Raw genomic sequence first — 25,849 nt, 5'->3', positions numbered from 1 at the left:
TACATATACATTTATTTATTTTATTTTATTTTTAATTTTTTTGGCCATGGCATGTGGCTTGCGGGATCTTAGTTCCCCAACCGGGGATTGAACCTGTGCCCCCTGCAGTGGAAGCGCAGAGTCGTAACCACTAGACTGCCAAGGAATTCCCACTGTCTTTTTTAATTGACATTTTAATTTTTAAAAAAGCATCATGACTTTAAAACAAAAAGATGAAAACTTTATTTACTGGGAAATTCTTGCTGATCTTCGCATAAGGGTGTGTAAGAATTTATCGTTATTCCATCTACAGAAACTGGAAGAGAAGATGACAACTATTTTTCTTAAACCTTTCAGTGTCTCCTATCTACCTTTCCTAACCCTTATATTCAAAATTTTCTTCCCACTGATATCTAGTAGTAAAAACCTTTCTCCCATGAAGTTTCTGAAATTCTTCACGACGTGACATAGCCTCTGACAGTGCTGTCTGACCCGCATAATACTTATCTGAGTGATTTGTGGTAATACCACTGATAGTCCACTTATAACCTATATCAGGGGTCAGCAAACTACGGCCTTTTATAGCCTCTTTTGTTTAAAACAGTTGGGAAATAAAGAAGAATATTTTGTGATATGTAAAAATGATATGAAATTTGAAGTTTAGTGTCCATTAATAAAATTTTATTGGAATGTCCATGCTTATTTCTTTATATATTTTCCATGGCTGTTTTTCATGCTACAAAGACAGAGTTGCATAGTTGCAGCAGAGACCACATGACCCACAAAGCCTGAAGCATTTACTAAATGGCCCTTATAGGATCTGAGTTGCAGACCTCTTGGCCTATATACTCACATTGCCGTCCAATTGCAAAGTGTAGGTGTTTGATAGTATTTAAACTTTTGGGTGAATGATCTTATACAGTGAAATGTGTTGGTATACCTGTATTACAGATATAACCTACTAATTTTACCATTTTTACAGTTGCTTCTTTTAGCCTAAGTATATAATTTTGTCTGTAAATAATTATGATAATTATATCTACTCTTTTCCAATACTTCTAATCAATGGTTGCTCTATTTAATTCTAAATATTGTTTTCTTCTAATTACTATTGGCAGATTATTATCCTGGCAAAAATTAATAGTGAAAGTTTCTAGCTTTTTCCTTACTTTGAAATAAATATTTATAATATTTCATCACTAAAATATATTGACATCAGTATCCATAGTGATGTAATTGTATTGATGCAATTTTGATTTGAGACAGATAGACATTATCATGTAAGGATGTTTATTTCTCTGACAAAAAGAATTTATAATAATTTACAAGTAAATGTGAGACATTAAATGCCATTTTAGCATCTGGATATAGTTCATATTCTTTATTGATCCCCTGACATAATATATTTCATGAATATATTCTCTTATATTATTTTTAATTGCTATTTTTGATGTTGTTTTTTGGTGTGTTATTAAGTAGCTGATGAATTTTATTTAAGATTTTTATATCTGTATTCATTAGTGGTGTTGGTTGTAGATTGCATTTTTGGTAAAGTTTTACTATCAAGCTTATATTTGTTTCTTAAATCTTTTGAGTAATTTACTGCTTTTCTATGCTTTGAGTCCATTTAAAAATGTGGAAATAAAATGTTTCTAGATAATGTCAATATTTATTTTCTAGAGGATATCAATAACTCTTCTGTAAAACAACACCTTAATTGTTATTTTTAAGTAGTTTTACATATCTGTTCAATTAATTCCTTTACAATTTGCCTGGTCAAGTTTTCTACTTCTTACCTTATACTATTTTGACAATTTCATTTTCATACATGATAAACATTTCATAGAGGATTTTAACTATTTATAAATTTTAAAATAAGTTTTATAAGTTTAATGTACTGTAGTCAAGGAATGTGGGTTAGGTCCACAAATTCTACCTTCTAGAGTTTGTTAAGGTCAGATATTTTGGCTTGTATAGTTGCTTGTTTGTTTTTTGTTGCTTTGTTGCTGTGCAACTGATCAGTTTAGGAAATTATAAAAGAAATTTTTCTCTGTACAGTACAAGGTTTGGTACCTAGTTATTAAAATAACAGTAATAATTATTTTATTCAACTCTTCAATGCCTTTATCTTGCTTTTATACTTCATCTCTCAAAAACTGAGAAATGAATTGATGTCTTCTAAAATTGTGTTGAATTATGTTGAATTTCTAACAGTTCTGCATAATAATGTACTACTATTAACTTTACAAGTTTATGACTAGTATAACTTTATTGGAAGATTTACCTTTATAAATATAAAATTACCTTATTTATCCATTTAAGTTATTTTTGCCTTGAAATATATTTTGTCTCAAATAACATTGTAAAACCTACATTTTTGTTTGTATTTGCCTGATATATTTTTGCCTATTTTTTAGTTTTAATTTTGGCAATTTCTTCTATGCTTCTTTTAAATAAACAGCATCTGTTCAACTTTTGCTTTGTGATCTAATTTGGTTCTTTTTGTTATTTAATATGAATAAACCAATTCACAATTTATTATCAAAAGTTTTAGGTATATTTGGTCTTTCTTCTGATAACTTGTTTTGTGATTTCTACTCTTATTCTTTAATATTTTTCCTGATTTGTCTATTGGACTGTATCAGCTATCATTTTTACTTTTTTCTTTTTTTCTCCCTCTTGTTTTTTTTCTAGTAATTTGGAATGCATACATGGCCTTGTTTTCATTCCATTATTTTAAAAGAAATTGCCAGCATCATGAATGAAACAGTATCTATTAGTTACTTCCCTGTATGATAAAAATATTTATTTTTCCTTCCCTGTACAACTATTTCCTAGTGTTTTTTTAAAAGTTAATCTGGTATTTTATACAAATTTACAGAAATGTTCTTAATAAGTGTATTGTTTTATATCCATGTTGACATGGATATACATATAGTGATTTACATATAGCCCTGTGGTTTAACTCTGTGTCCTAACTGAGAGTTCTTTTATACACAATTTTGACATTTTTTTTCGCATCATCTTCTGTAGAGCTGAAGTGTATCTTAAAATCATCTTTTCATGAAGGATACATTGATGATATATTTTCTTACCTCTTGACGTGTGAGACTGTTTCTCATATAGGCATGACAATTTCAGTTGGTATACAAATATTTTTCCCTATAATATCTTGTTCTTTTATTCTCTGACATCTAATGTGGGGAAGATAAGATATAGCCAGAATTTTGCTAGTGTTTTTCCTCTTCTTGCAAATTAACCATTTTTTCCTACCAGAAATTTGAAAGATTTGTATCTGTATCTTTTAACCTTCTCTAGCCTAACAGAATATGTCTAAATTTGGGTTTATTTTCATTAATGTATGTGTTATGTGCTTGTCCCTTTTAATGTTCAGATGCTTTTTGATATAAAATATTCATTCTTTCTTGAGATTAGAAATTGTTGCAACTACCATGTTTGCTTTAGTTTCTCCTTCTGAATTGCTAGCTTTAATTATATCATCTTCTGGGCTTTTGTCTTATACATTTTTTATATTTTTAATAACCATTTCTATCTCATTTTCTCCTCGCTCTTAAATCTGTGGAAATTTTTTGAGTTTGTCTTTTATTTAGTGGATTTAATTTTCAGCATTTTCAAATCTCTTGTTTATTGTTCATATTATACATATAAATTTAGCTATTTTTGGAAGTATCCTTGCAGTCTCCAATTGGACTCTCTTGTTGTTGGCTTTACTTTCATATTTAAATTGTCCTCTTAATTATGGCTAATATTCCATTGTATATATGTACCACATCTTCTTTATCCATTCATCTATTAATGGACATTTAGGTTGTTTCCATGTCCTGGCTATTGTAAATAGTTCTGCAATGAACATTGGGGTACATGTGTCCTTTTGAATTATTGTTTTCTCAGGGTATATGCCCAGTAGTGGGATTGCTGGGTCATATGTTTATTCTGTTTTTAGTTTTTTTAAGGAACCTCCATACTGTTCTCCATAGTGGCTGTTTCAATTTACATTCCCACCAATAGCGCAAGAGGGTCCCCTTTTCTCCACACCCTCTCCAGCATTTATTGTTTGTAGATTTTTTGGTGATGGCCATTCTGACTGGTGTGAGGTGATACCTCATTGTAGTTTTGATTTGCATTTCTCTAATGATTAGTGATTTTGAGCATCCTTTCATGTATTTGTTGGCCATCTGTACATCTTCTTTGGAGAAATGTCTATTCATATATTCTGCCCATTTTTAGATTGGGTTATTTGTTTTTTTGATATTGAGCTGCATGAGCTGCTTGTGTATTTTGGAGATTAACCCTTTGTCAGTTGCTGCATTTGAAAATATTTTCTCCCAGTCTGAGGGTTGTCTTTTCATCTTGTTTACAGTTTCCTTTGCTGTGCAAAAGCTTTTAAGTTTCATTAGGTCCCATTTGTTTGTTGTTATTTCCATTTTTCTAAGAGATGGGTTAAAAAGGATCTTGCTGTGATTTATGTCACAGAGTGTTTTTCCACTAAGAGTTTTATAGTGTCCGGTCTTACATTTAGGTCTTTAATCCATTTTGAGTTTATTTTTGTGTATGGTGTTAGGAAGTGTTCTAATTTCATTCTTTGATATGTAACTGTCCAGTTCTCCCAGCACCACTTACTGAAGAGGCTGTCTTTTCTCCATTGTACATTCTTGCCTCCTTTATCAAAGATAAGGTAACCATATGTGCGTGGGTTTATCTCTGGGCTTTCTATTCTGTTCCATTGATCTATATTTCTGTTTTTGTGCCTGTACTATACTGTCTTGATTACTGTAGCTTTGTAGTATAGTCTGAAGTCAGGGAACCTGATTCCTCCAGCTCCGTTTTTCTTTCTCAAGATTACATTGGCTCTACAGAGTCTTTTGTGTTTCCATACAAATTGTGAAATTTTTTGTTCTAGTTCTGTGAAAAATGCCATTGGTAGTTTGATAGGGATTGTATTGAATCTGTAGATTGCTTTGGGTAGTAGAGTCATTTTCACAATGTTCATTCTTCCAATCTAAGAACATGGTATATCTCTCCATCTATTTGTATCATCTTTAATTTCTTTCATCAGTGTCTTATAGTTTTCTGCATACAGTTCTTTTTTCTTCTTAGGTAGGTTTATTCCTAGGTATTTTATTCTTTTTGTTGCAATGGTAAATGGGAGTGTTTCCTTAATTTCACTTTCGGATTTTTCATCATTAGTGTGTAGGAATGCAAGAGATTTCTGTGCATTAATTTTGTATCCTGCTACTTTACCAGATTTGTTGATTAGCTCTAGTAGTTTTCTGGTGGCATCTTTAGGGTTCTCTATTTACAGTATCATGTCATCTGCCAACAGTGACAGTTTTACTTCTTTTCCAATTTGGATTCCTTTTATTTCTTTGTCTCCTCTGATTGTCATGGCTAGGACTTCCAAAACTGTGCTGAATAAGAGTGGCAAGAATGGACATCCTTGTCTTGTTCCTGATCTTGATGGAATATTACTCAGCCATGAAAAGGAACGAACTTGGGTCATTTATAGAGATGTGGATGGACCTAGAGTCTGTCATACAGAGTGAAGTAAGCCAGAAAGAGAAAAACAAATATTGTATATTAATGCACATATGTGGAATCTTGAAAAATGATACAGATGAACTTATTTGTAGGGCAGGAATAGAGATGTAGACATAGAGAACAGACATGTGGACACAGCAGGGGAAGGGGAACATGGGGCAAATTGGGAGATTAGGTTTGACATAAATACACTACAATGTGTAGAATAGATAGCTAGTGGGAACCTACTGTATAGCACAGGGAGCTCAGCTCGATGCTCTATGATGACCTAGATGGGTGGGATGGGGGTGGGGTGGGAGGGATGTCCAAGAGGGAGAGGATATAGGTTTACATGTAGCTGATTCACTTCATCGTACAGCAGAAACTAACACAACATTGTAAAGCAATTTTACTCCAATAAAAAAAAATTTGTCCTCTTAATCTTAGAGTATATTTCAACATTAGCATATCCTCTTTTGTAGTAATTTTGTTTCATAAGGAGGTATCTGCACCGATTATTACAAACATACACCTTACTTTAAACAATTATATGTCTGGAGATTTTTCTCTGTTCATTCATCCTTACAGAGAAAATTCTATGCTGTATAGTATTGGAATTTGTGATGGTTCTATCAAGTATTATTGGTTTCCTCTAATTATCTAGAGATCCTTTAGGCAGAAGAGAAAGCTTTAAATTCCCAGTTGTTATAACTTTGCCATTTGAACGGTCCAGTGGCCCAAGGAAAACAAGAGCTAATCACAGCAGGGACAGTGTAAGCTTGGCAGCCAGGATCGAATCTTGGGAAATAAAGCATTATTTCCTGAATTCAGTTGTCTTCATGGGGAGCAGTATTCCTGTTATTTGTCTGGCATGGCTGCCTGCACCTGTTGTAAGCTGTGCAGAGACTTTGCCATCCAGTGAACATCCCAGAAATATTGGTGAAATCTGCAGTGTCCTATGATTGCTACAAAACCTACTCTTCCTCCAACCTTTGCCACAGGCTCCAGTGATGATGCTGTTCTATGAGCACATTTTTCATTTATTTCTGAGTGAAAACTGATCTATCTTATGCCCGCAGTTCTGCATATGTTTGGCTTTCCTTCAGTCTGCTGCTGGTGGTCTATATCTAGAAAGACACTTATGGCATGTGCAGATCTGTCTTCCTAGTTTCCAGAAATGATACACATTTTCCCTCCTCAACTCGTTTCAGAGTATGCAACGCTCTTTTCACTTGCATCTGACATTTGAGAGGGTGGTGCATTGAAAAGAGAGGAATTCTGTGTCTGTGATTGAGAGACTGTTTCACCCAAAGTAAGTGCCTTCAAAACCTAAGATTAGTCATGAATAAAGGAAAGAGATATAGTAGAAGTATTCACTGACTCTAATAAATATGTATAGTTTTATTTACTTAATAGAAAACAATTCCCATTTTTATTATTCATTTCAAATAACTTTTGTTCCTTTTCTTTTTAAAAATCTCATAGCTTGTTTTTCTTCTTTAGAGATAACAAATCATTACCAGTGAAAAGAGGACTGGACTGGGAATCAGAAAAACAGAGCTCTGGGCCAGATCTGATACTAACTACCTATACTCTTAAATTCTATAAGCTTCAATTTTACCACCATTAAAGTGAAAAAAAAATGGACTACATTCTCTCTGAAGTGCTCCATAGTTCTTCTAGTTCATATTAATAGAACCATTGATGATGACATGTTTAAAAAACTATAGAGTTATAGGTGGACAAGGTTATTTCTTGTTTAGAAGACACAAGGTTCCTCTCACTCCACGTCTGGAATACTAGTAAAACAGAAGTTATGCAGTAGGTAAACAGAGTGCTGTAAATTATTTATACTTGCCTTTCCCCTGCTAACTTTCTCGGTCCTATTGATTTTGTATCACTTGCAGAAATAAAGTATGCTGAATTACCTGAAGTAGGGGTACATCTTTGAGGTGAGAGTGATTCGGGGGATACCTCATATGGACCTTTTTTTTTTGCTGCAAATTATCCTTAATAGAGAATATTGCTATGGTTCCTTCTTCACATGCTTGAGCATCCCATCATTTTATCACTCTGCGTCACTGCGTATGATGTTGAATGTGTTTTAGCTGTTTGAAAAAGAGAAAAGTTATGATCTTTCCATCTTACTAAAGTGTTGATTTGTAATAAATTGTAATTTACTATCACTAATACTGTGTCTTTGGGTATTGCTTAATCTGTACAATGAAAAGTGGCTTTTGAGTACTATAGTTATCTCTCAAATGGAATGGCTTCTGTTTTTTGTTTTGTTTTGTTTTTTTTTGCGGTACGCGGGCCTCTCACTGTTGTGGCCTCTCCCGTTGCGGAGCACAGGCTCCGGACGCGCAGGCTCAGCGGCCATGGCTCACGGGCCCAGCCGCTCCACGGCATGTGGGATCTTCCCGTATCGGGGCATGAACCCGTGTCCCCTGCATCGGCAGGCGGACTCTCAAACACTGCACCACCAGGGGAGCCTGGCTTCTATTTTTTTAAACTGATAATGAAAAATATTGCAAGCGAAAAAAAAAAGTTGCAGTTCAAAGTCTTAAAGTCGACTAGTGTTTTATCCAGATGGCTATCCTGTTTGGAAATGGTAAAAATGTACAGACTACGGTTCACAAAATACTGAGGTCTGGATGTTTTGCTTTTCTGTGTGTATGTCTTTTATGTTCATCTTTAATAATGATTGGTACTCTTTTAGCATGCTCTTCCACCTTATCCCTTAATGATGAAGCTGCATTTTGTTGAATTTTTAAGTATTGGTGGCTTTTTTTTGTTTCATTATTGGACTCTTTGGTGAAGCTTTAACTCAACTTTCCTTTAAATGAAAATTCCTTTATTCACTTTTTATATTGATTGACTGTTTAAAGTATCAGAATATTCTTTCTTAATACTATTTTCATGTTCAGCCAGGCTAACAAAATTCAAATAAAGGAAAAGGTTATTTTTTTACTTTTTGTTACATTTCATTCTACTATAATAATTTTTTTAATATTTTATATTAGTAAAAGATAAATCTAATTTTTCAACTCCTTTTTCTGGAAGACTATTATTTTTTTCCTTATTATAGAAAAAACAGTCTATGATCTAATGAACTGTGGAAATATCCACTTACTCTTAAAAAACATATGTATCTTATATTAATAAATGTTATGTTTATTAATCATTCAAACTTCACTCAGTTTTTTTTCTTTTATGAAATAGTAAGAAATATTCATTCTTCACAGTTCAATATCCAGCTGACTTGGATTTCTTCCTGCAAAAGATTCCGCACTAGTATCCTTGATTTTACTCTTCCTCTTTCTCCAATATCTCCAAGCTGAATAATTTTTCTTTAATAAAGCTTTCATTCTTTTTCCTCTATAAATTTGGGATGGCTTCACGTGCAATTAGACTTTAAAGATGAAGATTAGTGAGGGCTGGGAAAACCAGAGAAGTTGTCTACCTCCTGTGCATCAAGTCCCCTGGACAAGAACCCTGGAGTCATTTTGAGCTTCTGCAGTTCTCCTCCACCAATGTGAAAACTTAAAGCTTACTGAAGCAACCTCAGAAATGCTCAGATCATCTCCTCCTGATCCCATTGCTTCTGCCTCATTTTGACATTCGTTGTCTTTCATCTGGGCGCTTACAATAGGCTTTTGTCTTACCTTGCGCCCTAAAAGGCTTCACACTCCAGACCTCTTCCACACTATCAGAATAATATCTAAGAAACAAACCTGGTTGGGTTGCTTTTCTGAATAATGTTCCCCAAGAATTCCTGTGCCCTTAGTATAAAGTCCAGATTGCTTAACTTGCACTTGAACTCCACCCCATGGACTTTATACTCCAGTCCATATACATCCAGTTCTACTGGATATAAAGCCTGGGGAGATGGCAATGGTCACAGTCTGACCTGGTATAGTAGACCTAAAATAAAATTTTGAAATCTTAACACTGTAGCAGGAAATAGAGCCATGGCTAACATTTTACAGTTTACATAGATGATTTTAGTCAGCGTGCACGGTTAAGAACTTGGACTCAGACATTAGGTTGCCCCAGTCCAAATTCTGACTTTTCTAGTTAGTCATCTGTTCTTGGGCAAGAAATAAACCTCTTTGGACTTCCTTGTGTGAAATAGTTGTTCCTACCCCATAGGTTATTGTGAAGATTGAATTAAATAATACAGTGTACATGTAAAACATTTACAACAGTACTTGTCCTTAGTAAGATTTCAACAAGTATTAGCTTTTTTTGACTAATTTTTTTAAGTGTTGGTTATTATGATGTTCCATTGTGTTACATTTCTGGAGAAGTCAGATAGTAAATTTTTCCTAATTTTAAGCTTAAATTCATCTCACACAAGGACATCATATCCTCTTTTATTCAAATGGGGAAAAATGCTAATATAATAATGACACTATATATGTATGAATTATTACCTAAATTTATGTTTTTTAAAAGTCTCCTCCATTTCTCTATTTTTATTATTATATCTTATTTCTTTTGTAAACAACCAAAAAATCTGCTTCTTATCAGTGATCATTTAAATGACCTTATTATTCTTTCCTGTATTTTCCAATCCAAATCTTTTCTTCTTTTTTTAAAATCAATATCTGCACAGGACTTTACTCAGAAGATTGAGGTGATCAGATGAATTTGATCTTCTCTGTTGTCAATCTTAATTTAACTGATTTTCATCCATTTACGTGGACTTTTCCCCATACTTAATGTTATTCTTCTTGATTTCAAAGCTTAATGATTTATTCTTTGTTCTTGACCCTGTCCTATCCTCATATTCCAAGAGAAAGTCCCCTTAAGCAAGTACTCTCTCCATATCTTTAATTTCCTATTCTTCATTAACTCCTTTTGTTCTGCCTTCGAGCAAGCATAGCTCTCTCTTACATTGAAAAATGATGTGCTCTTTGGTTCTGTTTTGTCCCTGTTTTTCTTCCCTTGAAAGTGAATTTCTTAAACAAGTTTTGTGTACCAATTTCCTTTATTTCTTTATAACGTACTTGTTGCTTATCTACTCTCACTACTGTACTAAAATTGTAATCTTACATGTGTATTAGTTTAGTATTTTCATATTAATATTTTATAATATTTAAGATATTTTATAATACACACTTTTCTTCTTAATATTTCATTTTCCTTCTTAAAAACTTCAGCAAATTGCACTGACCTTTGGCATTCTATTTGACACCTTCCCCGCTCTCGCCTCTAATATCCTTCCCTGATTAGATCTGCAATTTGATCTAGGCAAGACCTTCCACTTCAGTTCAATTCATCTTTTCATTTGCTATTGCCCTGACCTGTCTTGTTTTCTCTTGTAGGTCAGAGCCAAGCCCTGCTTAGGGCTGAGCCTTTGATTATGATTTCCCTTCCCATAGGAATGTCTTCTTCTTCTGGTACAGCCTTTAAAGCTTAGCCTAAGTTCCACCTCATCTAAGAAGCTTTTGTTGATCACTTCAGCCCTCAATGCCTTTAACCTCTTATAAACAGAGAGGGATATAAAATGAATTCTTTTGGGGGGAGAGTCAAAATATGTAAGTTGCACTCTTGCATCTGTTGTGTATTTGCTGTGGTCAGTGACATAGCTGACTAAAAACTTTAGCTTCTTCATCTATTAGATGAAGTTATTCATACCTCCCTGATCTACCACCTAGGGTTGTTGTAAGTGATAAATATAACGTATATACAAACATTTTGTTAAATTAAAAAAAATCTGTCACAAACAAATCAACTTGTTAGCTGTATTGTTTTTGTACATTTTTCTCTTATGCTGTTACTGTACTCAGTACTGTCATTTAAATTTCCATGTGTTTATTTGGACTAAATTAGGTTTCAAATTCTTTGGGTGGGGCTGGGGGGGCAAGGAAGATTGATAGTGATATGATCAAAGACCAAAAAGACCCAACTCCCAATGATCTTAGAGCTAATTATCTTAGGTGCATAATTGGCTTGTACTTCCCTTTAAAGTGTGAATCCATGTCAGAGGAGCTTATAGTCTTATCTCGACCACATGGAGAGAGTAAATTGAAGATACCTGATAGAAACACTCTATCAACTGAAAGAGGGTCAACAAGAGAGTAAACAAAGATGGTTAGCTTGCCTCAGCTCACCCAGGTCTGGCTTGGTGTAGTCACACAGACTTACTGGAAAACAGGAGGTAGAAGAAAGGCAGTAGAGCTTGGGCTCATCCCACTTTCTTTAGTTGAAGTATAATTTGCATAAAATAAGATATGAATTAGTTTAAGTCTTGACAAATGTATTCCTTGTGTAACCACCATCTTGATCAAGATGTAGAACATCTCTATGCCCAGAACATCCCCAATGCCCTTTCCTGGTCAATTCCTTCTGCCTCCAGAGACAAACACTGTTCTGATTTCTATCACCATATCTTAGTTTTGCCTGCTCAAAAACTTTACATAAATGAAACCGTGAAGTATGTGGTGTTTTTTTCTTGGCTTCTTTCACTCAACACAGTGTTTTTTTTAGATTCAGACATTTTCTTGCATATATAAGTAGTTCATAACATTTTGTCAAGGAGTACTCCATTGGATAAATACACCTTTATTTATTTTTCATTAACCTATTGATGGACATTTGAGTTGTTTCTGAGTTTTAGCTATTATGAAAAAGGTGCTATGAACATTCCTGTATAGGTTTTTTTCACTTCTCTTGAGATTCTCAGCAGACTGGATAAAAAACAAGATCCAATGATATGCTGTTTTTAAGAGACACATTTTAAGTATAAAAATACAGACGGGTTGAAAGTAAAAGAATGGCAAAAGATATAGCATGTAAACACCAAGCAAAAGAAAGCTGAAATGCCTATATTAATATCAAATAAAGTAGACTTCAAGACAAGGAATATTAATACAGATAAAAATGGTCATTTAATTGGGATAAAAGGTCAGATTTGTAACGAGACATAGCATTCTTAAATGTGTATGACAAAATCATAACATTCTAAAACAGAAGAAAAAAATGACAGAACTAAACTGAGAAATAGACAAATGCACAATTATTTTTAGAGATTTTAACAGTCTTCTTTCAGTAGTTGATAAAACAAGTAGAAAAAAACCTGTAAGGACATAGGAGACAAATAGTATTATCAATTACCAAACATGAGGCTCAAATTGACAGTTATAGAGTATTACAGTCAACTACAGAATATACATTCTTTTCAAGTGCACATGGAACTTTCACCAAAGATCATATGCTGGGCCATAAAATAAGTCTCAATCTATTTGATTATTTGGCTACAGTGGAATTAAGTTAGAAACCAATAACAATAAGACATCTAGAAAAAGTCCTTTTTTTGAAAAATTAACTCACTTTTAAGTCAATCCATGAATCAAAGAAATCATAAGGAAAATTAGGGAGTGTTCTATACTGAATGACAGACTACAACATGTTAAAAGTCTGTGTGTTTATGTCTTTTAACTATAATGTTGTCTCAGGAACTGAGTAATCAAATTTACATTTTCTTCAGAAGAATTGGGGAAGAGAATGGGAAGAAAAGCAGACTAAAGGCTTAGAATTATAGGGATCAACCCAGCATCAGCCAGTGTTTGATTTTTACTACAGTTGTTATTGAGTCACTGTACCTTGGTTGAACTAATAGGTAATATCCTTTTAATGCCAATAAAAAGAATGCTAAATAAATGTTTTGGCAATTTCACCCTGATAAATCCCATACTGGGATGTGTATGGTGCTTCCATTTCCATCCAATGAAACACTAGCAGAAATAGTCTGGATAGCGTTAATATTAACAGATTATAACTAAAGAGTAAGTTAGATGGTGATTAAAGAGTTGAATAGACAACCAAGGAAAATTGAGAAATATCTGTTCTGAGATCTGAGACAAAGCCATCTGTCTCTGATTTTAGTTCAATCCTTAATGAATATAAGTAGTCTGACTAAATGATCTCTTGGGAGGCCCCCTTCCAAACACAAAACCTATGATTTTAATTAGCATTGGTTATGGTGCCAATACAAGGAAAAGAATTTGCTCAGTGCCATAAAGAAAGTAGGGGTTTAATTCTAAATATAAATCATATCTTCTAATTTGCAAATTCTTTTATTTGGAAGAACATTTTCTTTATAGAACTCAAACCATTCTCTCTCTCTCTCTCTCTCTCTCTCTCTGTATCTTTTATGAGAAACCAAAAGAACATTCAGTTTGCAATTTGTGATCATGATTCAAACTTTTAAAAAAATGTGTGTCATTTCTTGCCCTTTGATAATTTCCAAGTGATGAGGCTGCTTTTACAGATCGGTCCTTGCTTTTAATGATTTCAGTATATTTTGGTTGGGAGCGAGAAAAATAAATGGGAAATGTCATTCATGAATATGAGCCTGGAAGTGAATATGTAGAAGGCAAATGATCACTTTATTGGGGGGAGGCGGTATGTTTTCCTGAGGCTTTTGCCCTTTTCCCTTTTTAAGCCTGCTATTTTTCCTGTTTTAGTTTGCAGATGAAACTGGTACGGCAATATGGTGGGAGGGAAATCATGTGACCTGACATATGTGGGCTTCTGCATCTATGTGCATGGATAGAGAGCTGTTCAAAATCTAACCATCTTATGAGTTCTAACCATACTTTTATAATTCACATACATGGAGTTATGTAGGGAAACTTTTAAACATAGAACGTAAGTGGTCATTTCTTTTTGTTTAAAATACCCTTTCTCCATTCATTTCTACAGGCAAATTTAATGTTTTAATAATATGAAGAAAAATAATAAAATGAGTAAACAATGTTATAGGGCTCTACAGTTCAAAAAATGGTTTACTTTAAATAATCTAATTTCATCCCAACAGCAACCTTATGGATTTGATCAGGACAGGAATTATCCTTGTTCTAAAGAGAGGGGGAAAAGAAAGAAGAAATAGAAATAAAGAAAGAGAGAGAGAGAAGGGAGGGAGGGAGAGAGGCAAGAAGGAGCCCTTAAGGCTTGAGAGAAGAGTGGCTAATTCTCTATTTGTTCTCTCTAAAATGTATTAGGAGTGATTAGAAGCCAGGGAATATGCTAGTGAAGATAGCTGCCACCATGTTGAATAGACAAATGCATTAGCAGCACACTGTTCATACATAAAAACAAACAAACAAAAAGTTTTGTAAGCAATACCTGTTTCACAGCTGTGATTTTAATTGGTACTATATCTTTTCATTGGTCTATTTTAAAACTGCATCACGGTCCCAAAGGAATATCCTTTTTCTAATCTTTTAAAATTTCAACAAATATTTCTAGGCATTAAGGATAGGCAGCATTTTGCTTTGCCTGCTTCTCTGATGTTGAGCTGTTTCTAGCTGCTAAATTTGGCTCCTGTATACTCCGTATCTATCCATAAGGCGGTTCTTGGGTCCACTCTGCAGACGGCCATCCAGGTTTAGATTTTTCTGAGGCACCGGGCATGGCTATCCTGCTTTTAACATCCCCATTTTGTGCTCAGGCTAAGGACATTGAGTGGCAGTGAGCTTTCCTTCATTTCTGGTATGATTGTTGCTTCTCAGGTTCTGGCTTGGGCTCTGGTCTTGACATTTATGTCACAGGTGTCCCCGGTGAGACTGCTGGGAAAGCAGATGGCAGGCCTAACTGAGGTTGGCAGCATCTGCTGCTATACTCACTGTCCCTGCTACCTGCTCCACTTTCTTCTTCCTGTTGATATGTGTTGCTTTGCATGGCCATTTCATTCTTTCGATGTTATTTACCTTTCTTTAGGCCTTTCCAAACCTGAATACCTTTCTGCAACTCTCGATGCGTTTGCTTTGCTTGCGACCCTGTCATCCAGGAAGGCTCATGACATGGCTGGCTTCTGTGAGTCCTTCAGGGATTTTGCTTGAATGTTACTTCCTCAGCAAGACTTTCCTTGACCACTCTATTTCAAATTACAACACACCCTTCTTCTCCCTCACTCTCTACCCTGTCTTTTTTTTTCTCTCTCTCTCTTTCCTACATTATCTTTTTCCATAGCAATTACCACCACCTGCTATATTCTATAATTAATTTTCTTGTACATAATCTGTAGTACTAGGATACATAAAATATAAGCTTCATGAGGGCAGAGATTTGTCTGTAAGCATCTGGAAGAATGCTGGGTTTTAGTGAGCGCTTAAAAATTTTTTTGGTAAATGATATACTGGATTGTAAATAGCAAAAGATCAGACTTCTAGCTTTATATTTAGTCTTATTTATTCTGCTTCATACGGTGTTATTTGTAAGAACTTGAAGGGGTCCTAGCGTCTGTCATACAGAGTGAAGTAAGTCAGAAAGAGAAAAACAAATACCGTATGCTAACACATACATATGGAATCTAAAAAAAAAAAAAGTTCATGAAGAACCTAGGGGCAAGATGGGAATAAAGACACAGACCTACTAGAGAATGGACTTGAGGACACGGGGAGGGGGAAGGGTAAGCTGGGACGAAGCTAGAGAGTGGCATGGACATATACACTACCAAGCGTAAGATAGATAGCTAGTGGGAGGCAGCCGCATAGCACAGGGAGATCAGCTTCATGCTTTGTGACCACCTAGAGGGGTGGGATAGGGAGGGTGGGAGGGAGATGCAAGAGGGCAGGGATATGGGGATATATGTACATATATAGCTGATTCACTTTGTTATACAGCAGAAACTAATACAACATTGTAAAGCAATTATACTCCAATAAAGATGTAAAAAAAAAAAAAGAACTTGAAGGGTATAGGGAAAAAATGGAATAAGTAGCATCTTCTGTGTGTGCTGGGTAATTTACTTATCATCTTCAATCCTCATTATAATTCAAGTACTTCGTTCAAAGAACCACAGCTAGAAAGTAGCAGAGCAAACTAGTTCTGTCTGGCTCCAAAGTTACTGCCTTTTCTTCAGAAGCCTGGTGTACACCAAATAATAGTAAGTCAGTTAGAGCTCCTCAAAATGAGTGATGTTGCATAAATCAAGAAGATGAGTGCCAAAAAAGTTTGGTGGGAAAAAAAAGAACCTTAAATTAGCTCCCTAGAAAATAAGCAACAACCCCAAAAGAAGGAAATCCCAAACTATTTAGAGCCATAACCCTCTTGTCTTAAGTGCCTGGACCTCCAAGGTAACTAATTTTTAAAAGGAAGACATGTATCTGGACACATATTTGCTGAAAATATATTTTTTACCATGTGAACTCAACAAAGACAAATAGATTCATTCTTTATCCTAAAAAGAGGCAAGAAAAACTTCTACCATTGCTTTTCAGTGTTTTCTTATTGCATTCCAAGAAGCAGTAATTGATTGTATTTTTAAAACAAGCCAGATTTTATGTTAAGATCCTTTTTTACTGTGTCTTCTTTCTGACCTCTTTTGGTCTAGTTATGCAAATGCAAATTAAGTCTCATTTTTAATTCAGTTCCACATATTTATGAGAAACCACATGATGCAATAAGCACTGGAGAAGAAGGTTGTTAGCAGGTCCAGACAAGCTCCCTGCCCTCGTGCCGCTCATTACCAAGCAGTGGCAACCACTGATCGGGGAGACAAAATGTTTTTATCACCATCTTCTGGATGTTAAGTTATCTCTAATCCAGAATTTATGTAAAATACCATAATAACTAATTTAATTTTGTCTCCATTTTTCTTACTTTAGTAAAAGATAATTTGATGCTCTGCTTTTTAGGCAATCATACAATCTGGAGGTTGGAAATATTTCTGGAATTGTTTATTCCAATTATTTGCCCAGACAAGCATCCTTTCTACAGTATCAGCTTGAATATCTCTGGTAACTGAGAATTACTTCTTATTAAAGAGTAGCTATTTTGCTTTATGCAGGTCTAAGAATTTGAACATTATTATTTATATCGAATCAGTTTTTTTCCTATGACATTCACATGCATCTTAGATCTGTTCTCTTGAGTCACGAGAGCCTGTTGTACATCCAGGCCCCCTTCAACATCACAGCTTGTTCAATACTGTCTCTTTGAGATCTTTTGTTATTCATTTCTTTTATTGGGTATCTACTTTGTGCAAGGTATTGCTTTATGAACTTCAAGAGTTACAAAGAGGAGGACATCATCCACTTATCTCAAGGCAGTTACATAAACACAACAAATAGTGTGTAAAAAACAAGTGTTATTTAGCTCAAAAAAGTGAAGGACATAACAGGATGGAAGGATGTGGAAGTATTTATGGAAAATGCAGTATTTGAGATTTAAAACTGCTATTGTTTCATCAGGTTGAATTGGTAATAGAGTGAATGTCAGGTCGTGAAAACGGCATAATCAATTGCTTGGAAGTGAAGGTACAGAGATCACAGTGCAAGTTTAGGAAAACTTGAACAAATTATTTTGTCTTTATGACAGGTGGGGGTAGGGGTCGACAGGATGTAAGACTGGAAAGAAAATTTGGAGCGTCCTTTAAATGTCAGGCAGGGGAATTTGTACTTTATGTGGATGGTAATGGAGAATCCTTGACGATACTTGGATGAGGATGACAAATGTAAGGCTCTAGTTTCACTAAAACTGACCTAGAAATAGTAATTTAGGGACAAATTAAAGCAAAGGAAAATGTATGTAGAGGTATGCATTAAGAATTAAATACCACACTATTTTTCTACCATAAATATAATGGAAATTCAGAAAATGAAGAAGAAATTTCTTAACATTTTCCAGAACAATGGCTCGTGAAGAATTGATAAGACTGTGAAAAGCAAATACATGAATGTTGAACTTTCTGGGCTGGTGAAATAAGCTAGAGAAACAGAAACAAACATATCTGTGTATATGTGCACAAGTGTGTGGTGTGTGCATGTGTGATGGCGAGGAGAGGCAGTGACGATAGTAGTCTGACTTTAGGTTAAGGGCACGTATTAGGAAAGGTGAGGTCAGCTCAAACTATAGAGGTGCCATAAATGTATGCAGTCACGTATAAAGTTCTATATAACTGAAACAACGACCACAAAATCAGAAACCTAGAATTAGTTGGTGTCATGACACATAAATTATCCCCAAAAGGAACGAAAGTGTACTCAGTAAAAAGACCAAGAAAGCTCCTGAATAAATATAGGGTTTCGACTGTTAATTCGTCAGTGATTTACTGAACGGTTTATCTCAGGTGAGTACTATGCTAGACACTGGAAACCACAAACAAAAATGGGATAAGATAAGGAAGATGGGATAATGGAGAGAGAAGCTTTACAGAAATAACTTCAATAAAAATTTCAAATGACAAACAACAGCACTAAGGTATCTCTGAAAAAAGGAAAAGAAGCCAGCATTTAGTAAGCATCTGCTATGTCCCAGTCATAGTGCTTAGTTTGTTCTTATAAATTTATTTCATAAAACTCAAAATGAGCCTTCATGTCTACTGATGAGAACACTGAGGTTCAGAGTTTAAAGCTTATTCCAGCGGAAGTCAAGCGAACCCCACAATAGCAAGATTATGAAGGGGAAACTGAATTACCCTAGTGGGTCACCAGTTTGTTTAATAGCAGTGGGCTTAGTGTACCCTACAAACATCTTAGCTATAGATGGGGATCCAGTGACTTAAAAAAATCAGACTTATTTCACATTATCCTTTTCAATTTGTGTATCAATGGTACATTTCTCACTCCTGAGGCAAAATGGGACAATGAAGTATATTTGAATTTGGAATCAGACACATGTGAGTTTAAATGCTGGCTCTGTGTGACCATGTCAGGTTACACAGCCTATGTAAGCCTGGATCACCATCACATTAGAAAAGTGACCACAATACTACTTCCTTCACAAAATATTACAAGAATTAAATGTGGCAACTAATAGCAAGAACCAGGTAGAGTGCCAGAATTTAGGTCATGCTAACATGATGTGAAGAAACAAATCCATGGTCTCTTACGCACTCATTCTCATTTCTAGTTCTTTGTCTCTCTGAGGCACACACATGTGCGCACACGCACACACACACACACACACACACAGGCATGCACAAATTTTGTATCTAGGACACTTTGGAATGTAGCTATCTTTTGAGTATCGTTTTTCATTCCAAAGACCTGCTCCTGGCTCTGCCTGATTATTCTCTCCTGGGGAAGATGCCCAGACATTCAGATTTACTATCCCACTTATGAGGTTAGAGGCCACTTTTTTGTCCCCTATAAAAAAGGATGAGGGCTGAGGGGGACAGTTTTAGGTAGCAATCCTCAGTGAAACAGAAGGAAGGAAGAAAACTGAGCTGGAAATATTCAAGCCTTTGGAGAACATGGAACTGTCTCACTCTCATGGGGAGGACCATACCTTAGGAAATTTCCTTCCTTAGTTGACTCTTAAGATCCAGAAGTAGAATTCAATGATTCTAGTATGATCGATCCATCAAAAACAAACTAGTATGTAATCAGATTAGAGGTGAACTTCCAGTTGATAAGTTATTTTGGCAGGGTTGAAGTATTTCACGGATGTGAACATGCATTTAATATATCTGAAGATAAAGAAAGGATGTAGAAACAAGTTGCCACCCTACCTGCAATAAAATGAAAATGCTTGTATAAAAATGGAGGCATGTTTCATATATAATTTATTTTTTCCCAGGAAATTTGATGAAAGTGATTATTGTTACCTTGAATGATATTTCCCAGGGATAATGATAGCACTGGAGTACATCTCTGTTAAAGAAAAACAAAATGTGTTTAAAAAGATAACAGTCATTTAAAGGAATATCTATACTTCTATAAAGAGTGTTGCTCAACAAATATCATATGATTATAAAATATTGAAAATAAGGTTTTTAAAAAGTGTTGTAACTAAAACTAGCATTTAAAGAAAAATGACATTTTATCTGAACAGTACGTACTGAGCATATGTCTTTTATTTTCTGTTATGCTCTTTTTCTAATCTGTAGTGAGAAAACATGTAAGTCTGGTAGTTCAGAACTTTTTCACTCTTACGGAAATTGTTAGTTACGGAAATGAGCTAGTGGATCAAGGTTAAAGGAAGAAGGATATGCAAAAACACAGTAAGTGACGATCAAAAAGTTCATGAGAAAATAGAGTCAAACCTATAGATTAAGGAAACTAGAAAATACAGAAAATAAATCTCCAGGTAATACTTAGCAAATCTTCCCTTAGCTTATGTTTCCAGTATTACTTTAATGTGCTGAAGAAAATTAAAAATTACAATTGTAAAATAGGATTAAAAGATCACTTTCAGAAAAAGATATTCCTTAGTCTTTCTCAGCTTTCTTAACTCTTAGGTACAAAATCGTCTAAGGTTTTTGAGCACTTATCCACAATCATCAATTATAAACTATTTTATAGTTATTTCCTTATCCATAAAATGTAATAAGCCACTAATTTTCTTAGTATAAATTTAATTTTAGAGTACTTATTAATATAAATGTGAATCTTTGTGGAAAGGAATTGAGTCATATACTATTATTTCTTTGTTTTGTTATTGCTCTTTCATATCACTGTAATACAACTTTTTGTAGATATCAGCATGTGTAATAATATCGTTAATTTTTCTTTTATATTTTAATTTAGAAAATTAATGTTCCTCTTTTATAAGTGAGACAAATTTTAAAAACAAGACATTGAAAGGAAAACAGAAATGTCATTGGAATTTAGAAATCCAATTCTTAATATTCTTTCCAACCACTTAAAATTATATTGCTTGCCTTTCCCATTATTTATGGGTCTTCCAAATATAGTGTCTGGCCTTAAAAGTTGTAATACAAAATCTTCTGTCTGAAAAGTAGTACAACTGAATGAAATTTAAAAACCATGTAACATATGTCATTTAGCATTCTCATAAAATGTCAGCATGATGTTAACAAGGGTCAGGGCAAATGCAAGAAAAACTAATATGTTGACTTCTGGAAACGTCATCCTGGGAAATCAGGTGTTGTTCATCGTATGTCTTGGATGTTTTGGTAAAATATTTTGTGTTCACCATTTTAAATATCCTAAGACACATTCACTGGCTAGGATCAATGGGAGAGAAAGGGGTGACCCTACAATTAATGTAAATGCACATAGCTTGGTGTGTTCCTGTTACTGAGTGATTCCACAACCCTGACTGTTCATAGGTTTCAAGTAGGATTTCCTCCCTAGTCCAGGATGAGGCATTGGCTTAGGAGAAGCCAATCAAAGCACAAAGCATTGCATCACCCTGGACAGCCTGATTACTTCAGAATGAGCATGTGACCCAACTGAAGCCAGTGAGATGTGCTGAGAGTTTTTCTGGGTCTTTGTTCCGATTGGATTTAAATCTGGGAGATTGGGAGGCCAGAGATGCTATAGCATCTTACTACAATGAGGAATGAAAAGCTATCACCATAGAAGTCAGAGCCAAAGGATGCAGTATGATTAGGTGCTGGTAACATCAATTGGGCATGCCTATAGCTAGCCCTAAACAATAAACCTTGACAATGAATTCCCATGTTGCTTTCCTTTCTTTCTTTTTTTTTTTTTCCTTCCTCCCTTCCTCCTTTTCTTTTTCTTTTTCTTTTTCTTTTTCTTTCTTTCTTTCTTCCTTTCTTTTCTTCCTTTCTTCCTTCCTTCCTTTCTTCCTTCCTTCCTTCCCTCCCTCCCTCCCTCCTTCCTTCCTTCCTTTCTCTCTCTCTCTCTCTCTTTCTTTCTTTCTTCCTTTCTTCCTTTCTTTCTTTCTCTTACCTAAGCCACTTTGGGTCATTCTTTTGCTTCTATAACCAAAACAGACATGCTAGAATGAATTAAAAAATTCTTTTTGGCTATATCTTATTCTTGCTTGTTTCAATCAAATACCTTTTCTAATGAAAATGGTGAAGCTAGAAAATATGTGAAAAATATATTGACTTAATCATTATGACTGTTTCTGATTATAATTGATGCCACTTACTGATTTTTATTTAATCTTTATTTTAGGATTTAGTTATATGAGGTGTTTTTATTCTTTGTTTTTGTTTTGTTTATGGCTGAATAAAGCTCACAGATTTTAAGTTTGAATCCTGCCTGTGTGATCTTAGGTAACTTTTCCTAACCTCAGTGTACTTCCTTTCTTCAGTTTTCAAATAAGGATCATGAAAGCCTTTATCTGATGGAGTTACGGAGAGGATGAAATGATGTAGTGCATACAGACTCAGCCCGGTCAGTGACAGGCACATAGTTAGCCTGCAAATCTTAACTATGTTATTAATCTAAGTATTGGCATCTAGTATCTCACTGGCTTTCATTTTTTTCTGGCTGCTTTTCAGCTGCTTAAATTAGAGATAAAATAATATTGGTGTCCCATTAGTTTAGTTTTATTTCTAGGGAAAGTTAACTTAGATAGCACAAAGGCCACCTCTTTGTTTAACTATCAAAGCCCTTTATTGGATTTCAGATACTCTGGGGCTGAGGCTAATGTTAAAGCTCATGTATGTAAGACTTTCATTAATATAATTGCTGTTTTATGAGTTTTTATTTTTAACCCTTCTTTATTTACTTTCTTTTTACTTTGAGTTATTTGTGTCGATTCAGTTTGGCTTAGCAAATAAAAAGCATGAATGGAAGCATTATCAGTTAACAAAATTAGTAATTCAAACCAGCTAAGTCTTAATGTTCTGTTCTAAGAAAAGCTTGTAGAAGATTAGAGCTCCATTACTGAGAGCTTTGGGCTGCTTCAAACATGCTTCTGTGTGTACACTGAGGGGTTTCTCTTCACAGTTCCCCGCCCTCTAGTGGTAGTTATAATAATGCCATTTTGTAGTCCCCGCACAGGAAATGCCTGTTCTTACTTCAGTTACCAGAATCCTTTCACAGGAAGTTAGGTGTGGTCTTTGAAGGAGAATTAAAAAAAAATGAAAAAAAGAAAAAAAGCATGATGGAATTTTAGCTGCAGTCTTCTTGGTGCCAGCTTATCAATCCTAAACTCTGGGTGTAAAAGATTCTGCAGGGGTAATGTTTTAATATTCTTATTATGCTTATTCTCTGTGATGCTTCTTTACCTTTACAGTAGAATCCTTGGGGGAATCTGCAGAGGACCACTTTCATTTTGAAGCTGCTGTCTGCATGTTTTAGCATGTCTCTTCTATTAGAGCATCCAGGCATGGCAGGTTCCTCCTTGAAGTGTGCAGGGACCTTCTTCATGCCTATGCCTGTCACTAGGCCTAAGGGTCTCTGGGGATGGGTGAGGAAAATGAGGGATGTATTGGAGGCTCTGTGATACTGAGAGGGCAGTCTTCTAGCTGGTGGCTGAAAGGTCCTGGTCTACTTCAAAAAAAAAAATGTGGAAATGGTACAGTAACTTATTTTATTTTAGATTTCCCTGTTTGATCTAGCATATCTACAGAAATGATCTGGATGTGAATGAATTTTACTTTTAGAAAATGCACCTCATGTAATTAAATGGTAATTTTCATTCCTGTAGGGTAAGGGTTAAAATGGATTGATATTTTAAAAAGAAGGAAAAACAGATAAGTGATTGTATATAGATGGCATTCTGGAGTCAAGATTTTGGTTGTATTATTTCAAAAAACATAGAAACTCTTGCCACTGATTCAGAGATAACGTTTGAAATGATTGGTGTGCTCTCTTCAGCTATATATGTTAGCCCAGTAAAATATGATTAGAATACAGTAAAACTCCATTTATGTTATCACAAAGACCAGCATAATAGGAGTTCATGTAAAAGATAAACTATCTTAAACTTACTGTTTTTTTCAAGTCCAAATCTGCTACGTGGATTCTTAAGAAATGGGCACTGTTTGAGAAAATGAGCTATCTCTACAGTATTTCCAAAGGTACTGCAAATTTGTTAATCTAAGAAGCAATTACACTAGCTAGCAGCAGGTTGCTAAACCAGGGGGTCCAAGCTCCAGACCTCTTGACGTGGGTGACTTCCTGCCTGGTTTGGCAGGAGCTGGGTCCCTTCCTGTGCAGCTTCCGAGCAGTTCCAAATGCAATCCGGCATTCCCTGCTCCTTCCCGCTCCCTTGCTTTCAAGCAGTATCTACCTATGTTTCCACAGCCTGGCATTTCAGGATTTCCAGAGCTCTTTACCAGGTGCGTTGATTTTGAATAAGCTCTTTGAGGTGGAAAAGTAGGCCAAAGGGAACATGGAAAAAAATGGAGAGACACATGCAAGATCTTTGCACAGCCCAGGTTCTGCAATTTTTGGTAATTATTCATCTCTTGTTATGGATCTCGGATATTTTTTTCAGAAGGGATGCTGAAAAAGATGGCTGCCAAAATATTCACACAAATGAAACAGCAAGCACAAACCAGTATTCTCCATTTCTGAGCTCTGAGTTGGATATTTTCACTTAAAACATTTTGGGAGTGGGAGATTAGATTACCTCATAGACACCTACTGAATGTGAAAGATAGATCTCCATGCAAGCAGATGAATGCACGCAGGAGAATCCCCCGAGTGCCAAGTGCAGCTTCCTTAGTAAAATATTACAGATAGCTTGGTTTATATATTTTATCTCAGTATCATGTAATTGGCTACAGTCGCGTTTTATCCTAATGACCGTTGCTTTTTTTCCCTCTCTCTGTCTCTCTCTGTCTCTCTCTTTCTCTCTCTCTCTCTCTCTCTCTCTCTCTCTCTCTCTCTCTCTCTCTCGTTTCCATAGCACTTTCTTATGCAAGGAGCTAAACAGTGATTAAAGGAGCAGGATGAAAAGATGGCACAATCAGTGCTGGTACCGCCAGGACCTGACAGCTTCCGCTTCTTTACCAGGGAATCCCTTGCTGCTATTGAGCAACGCATTGCAGAAGAGAAAGCTAAGAGACCCAAACAAGAACGCAAGGATGAAGATGATGAAAATGGCCCAAAGCCAAATAGTGACTTGGAAGCAGGAAAATCCCTTCCATTTATTTATGGAGACATTCCTCCAGAGATGGTGTCAGAGCCCCTGGAGGACCTGGACCCCTACTATATCAATAAGAAAGTGAGTTCTTAGTCAAGTTGCCTTTACTTCCCCTACTTCCTAATTGCTTCCGGGCTAGGGCCAGGGATGTCAGGTGAAGAATGTTGCGCCTCGTCCCCTCTGCCTGAAGTATCATTAGGGTACTAGGTAGGCTTGACCATGTAATGGCCCCATTACCCTAGAAGCCTTTTGGAAGCACTCATTTGAACCCATGTCCAGGACAGGCAGAGAACTGAAGGGGCATCCTGCAGTGGGGGAAATGAGGAAGGGCAAAAGTCTGTTTACCTTACAGTGTGGTGAAGCAGAAAGTTAAGACAAGGAGTATATTTTTTTATGCATTAAAAATATTTCCAGGAGTAGTATCCAAATTCCTCTTTACAATATCTAGCTCTGCATAAGGTACTTTGATCTTCAGCAGGTTTATTCCTTCACACCATAAACTTTGCCCATTCCAAGGCTCCCCCCAGAAGAAATAAAAGCAGGTGGCTTTTAAGTGCCCAAA

At 35.4% G+C, this 25,849-nt stretch overlaps 1 protein-coding gene across 3 annotated transcripts in view; it reads left to right on the top strand.

The window, feature by feature from the left end:
• SCN2A (sodium voltage-gated channel alpha subunit 2) overlaps window positions 1-25,849 on the top strand; it is a 149,544-nt gene that overhangs the window by 31,907 nt on the left and 91,788 nt on the right. The window contains exons 1-2 of one of the 3 annotated variants that reach the window (XM_029224987.1): window positions 23,091-23,372; window positions 25,051-25,368. In XM_029224987.1, the coding sequence (XP_029080820.1) occupies window positions 25,102-25,368 (267 nt within the window). In that variant the 5' untranslated portion in view covers window positions 23,091-23,372; window positions 25,051-25,101. Of the gene's footprint in view, window positions 1-23,090; window positions 23,373-25,050; window positions 25,369-25,849 lie in introns of those variants that run through there. The other 2 variants (XM_029224989.1, XM_029224988.1) reach the window with 2 other exon arrangements.

Source organism: Monodon monoceros, unplaced genomic scaffold, assembly GCF_005190385.1.
Source record: "Monodon monoceros isolate NGI ecotype Baffin Bay Population unplaced genomic scaffold, NGI_Narwhal_1 Super_Scaffold_16, whole genome shotgun sequence".
In the NCBI taxonomy this organism is placed as follows: domain Eukaryota; kingdom Metazoa; phylum Chordata; class Mammalia; order Artiodactyla; family Monodontidae; genus Monodon; species Monodon monoceros.
The sequence above is the reverse complement of the archived record's forward strand: the minus strand, read 5'-3'. Positions and strand labels throughout refer to the sequence as shown.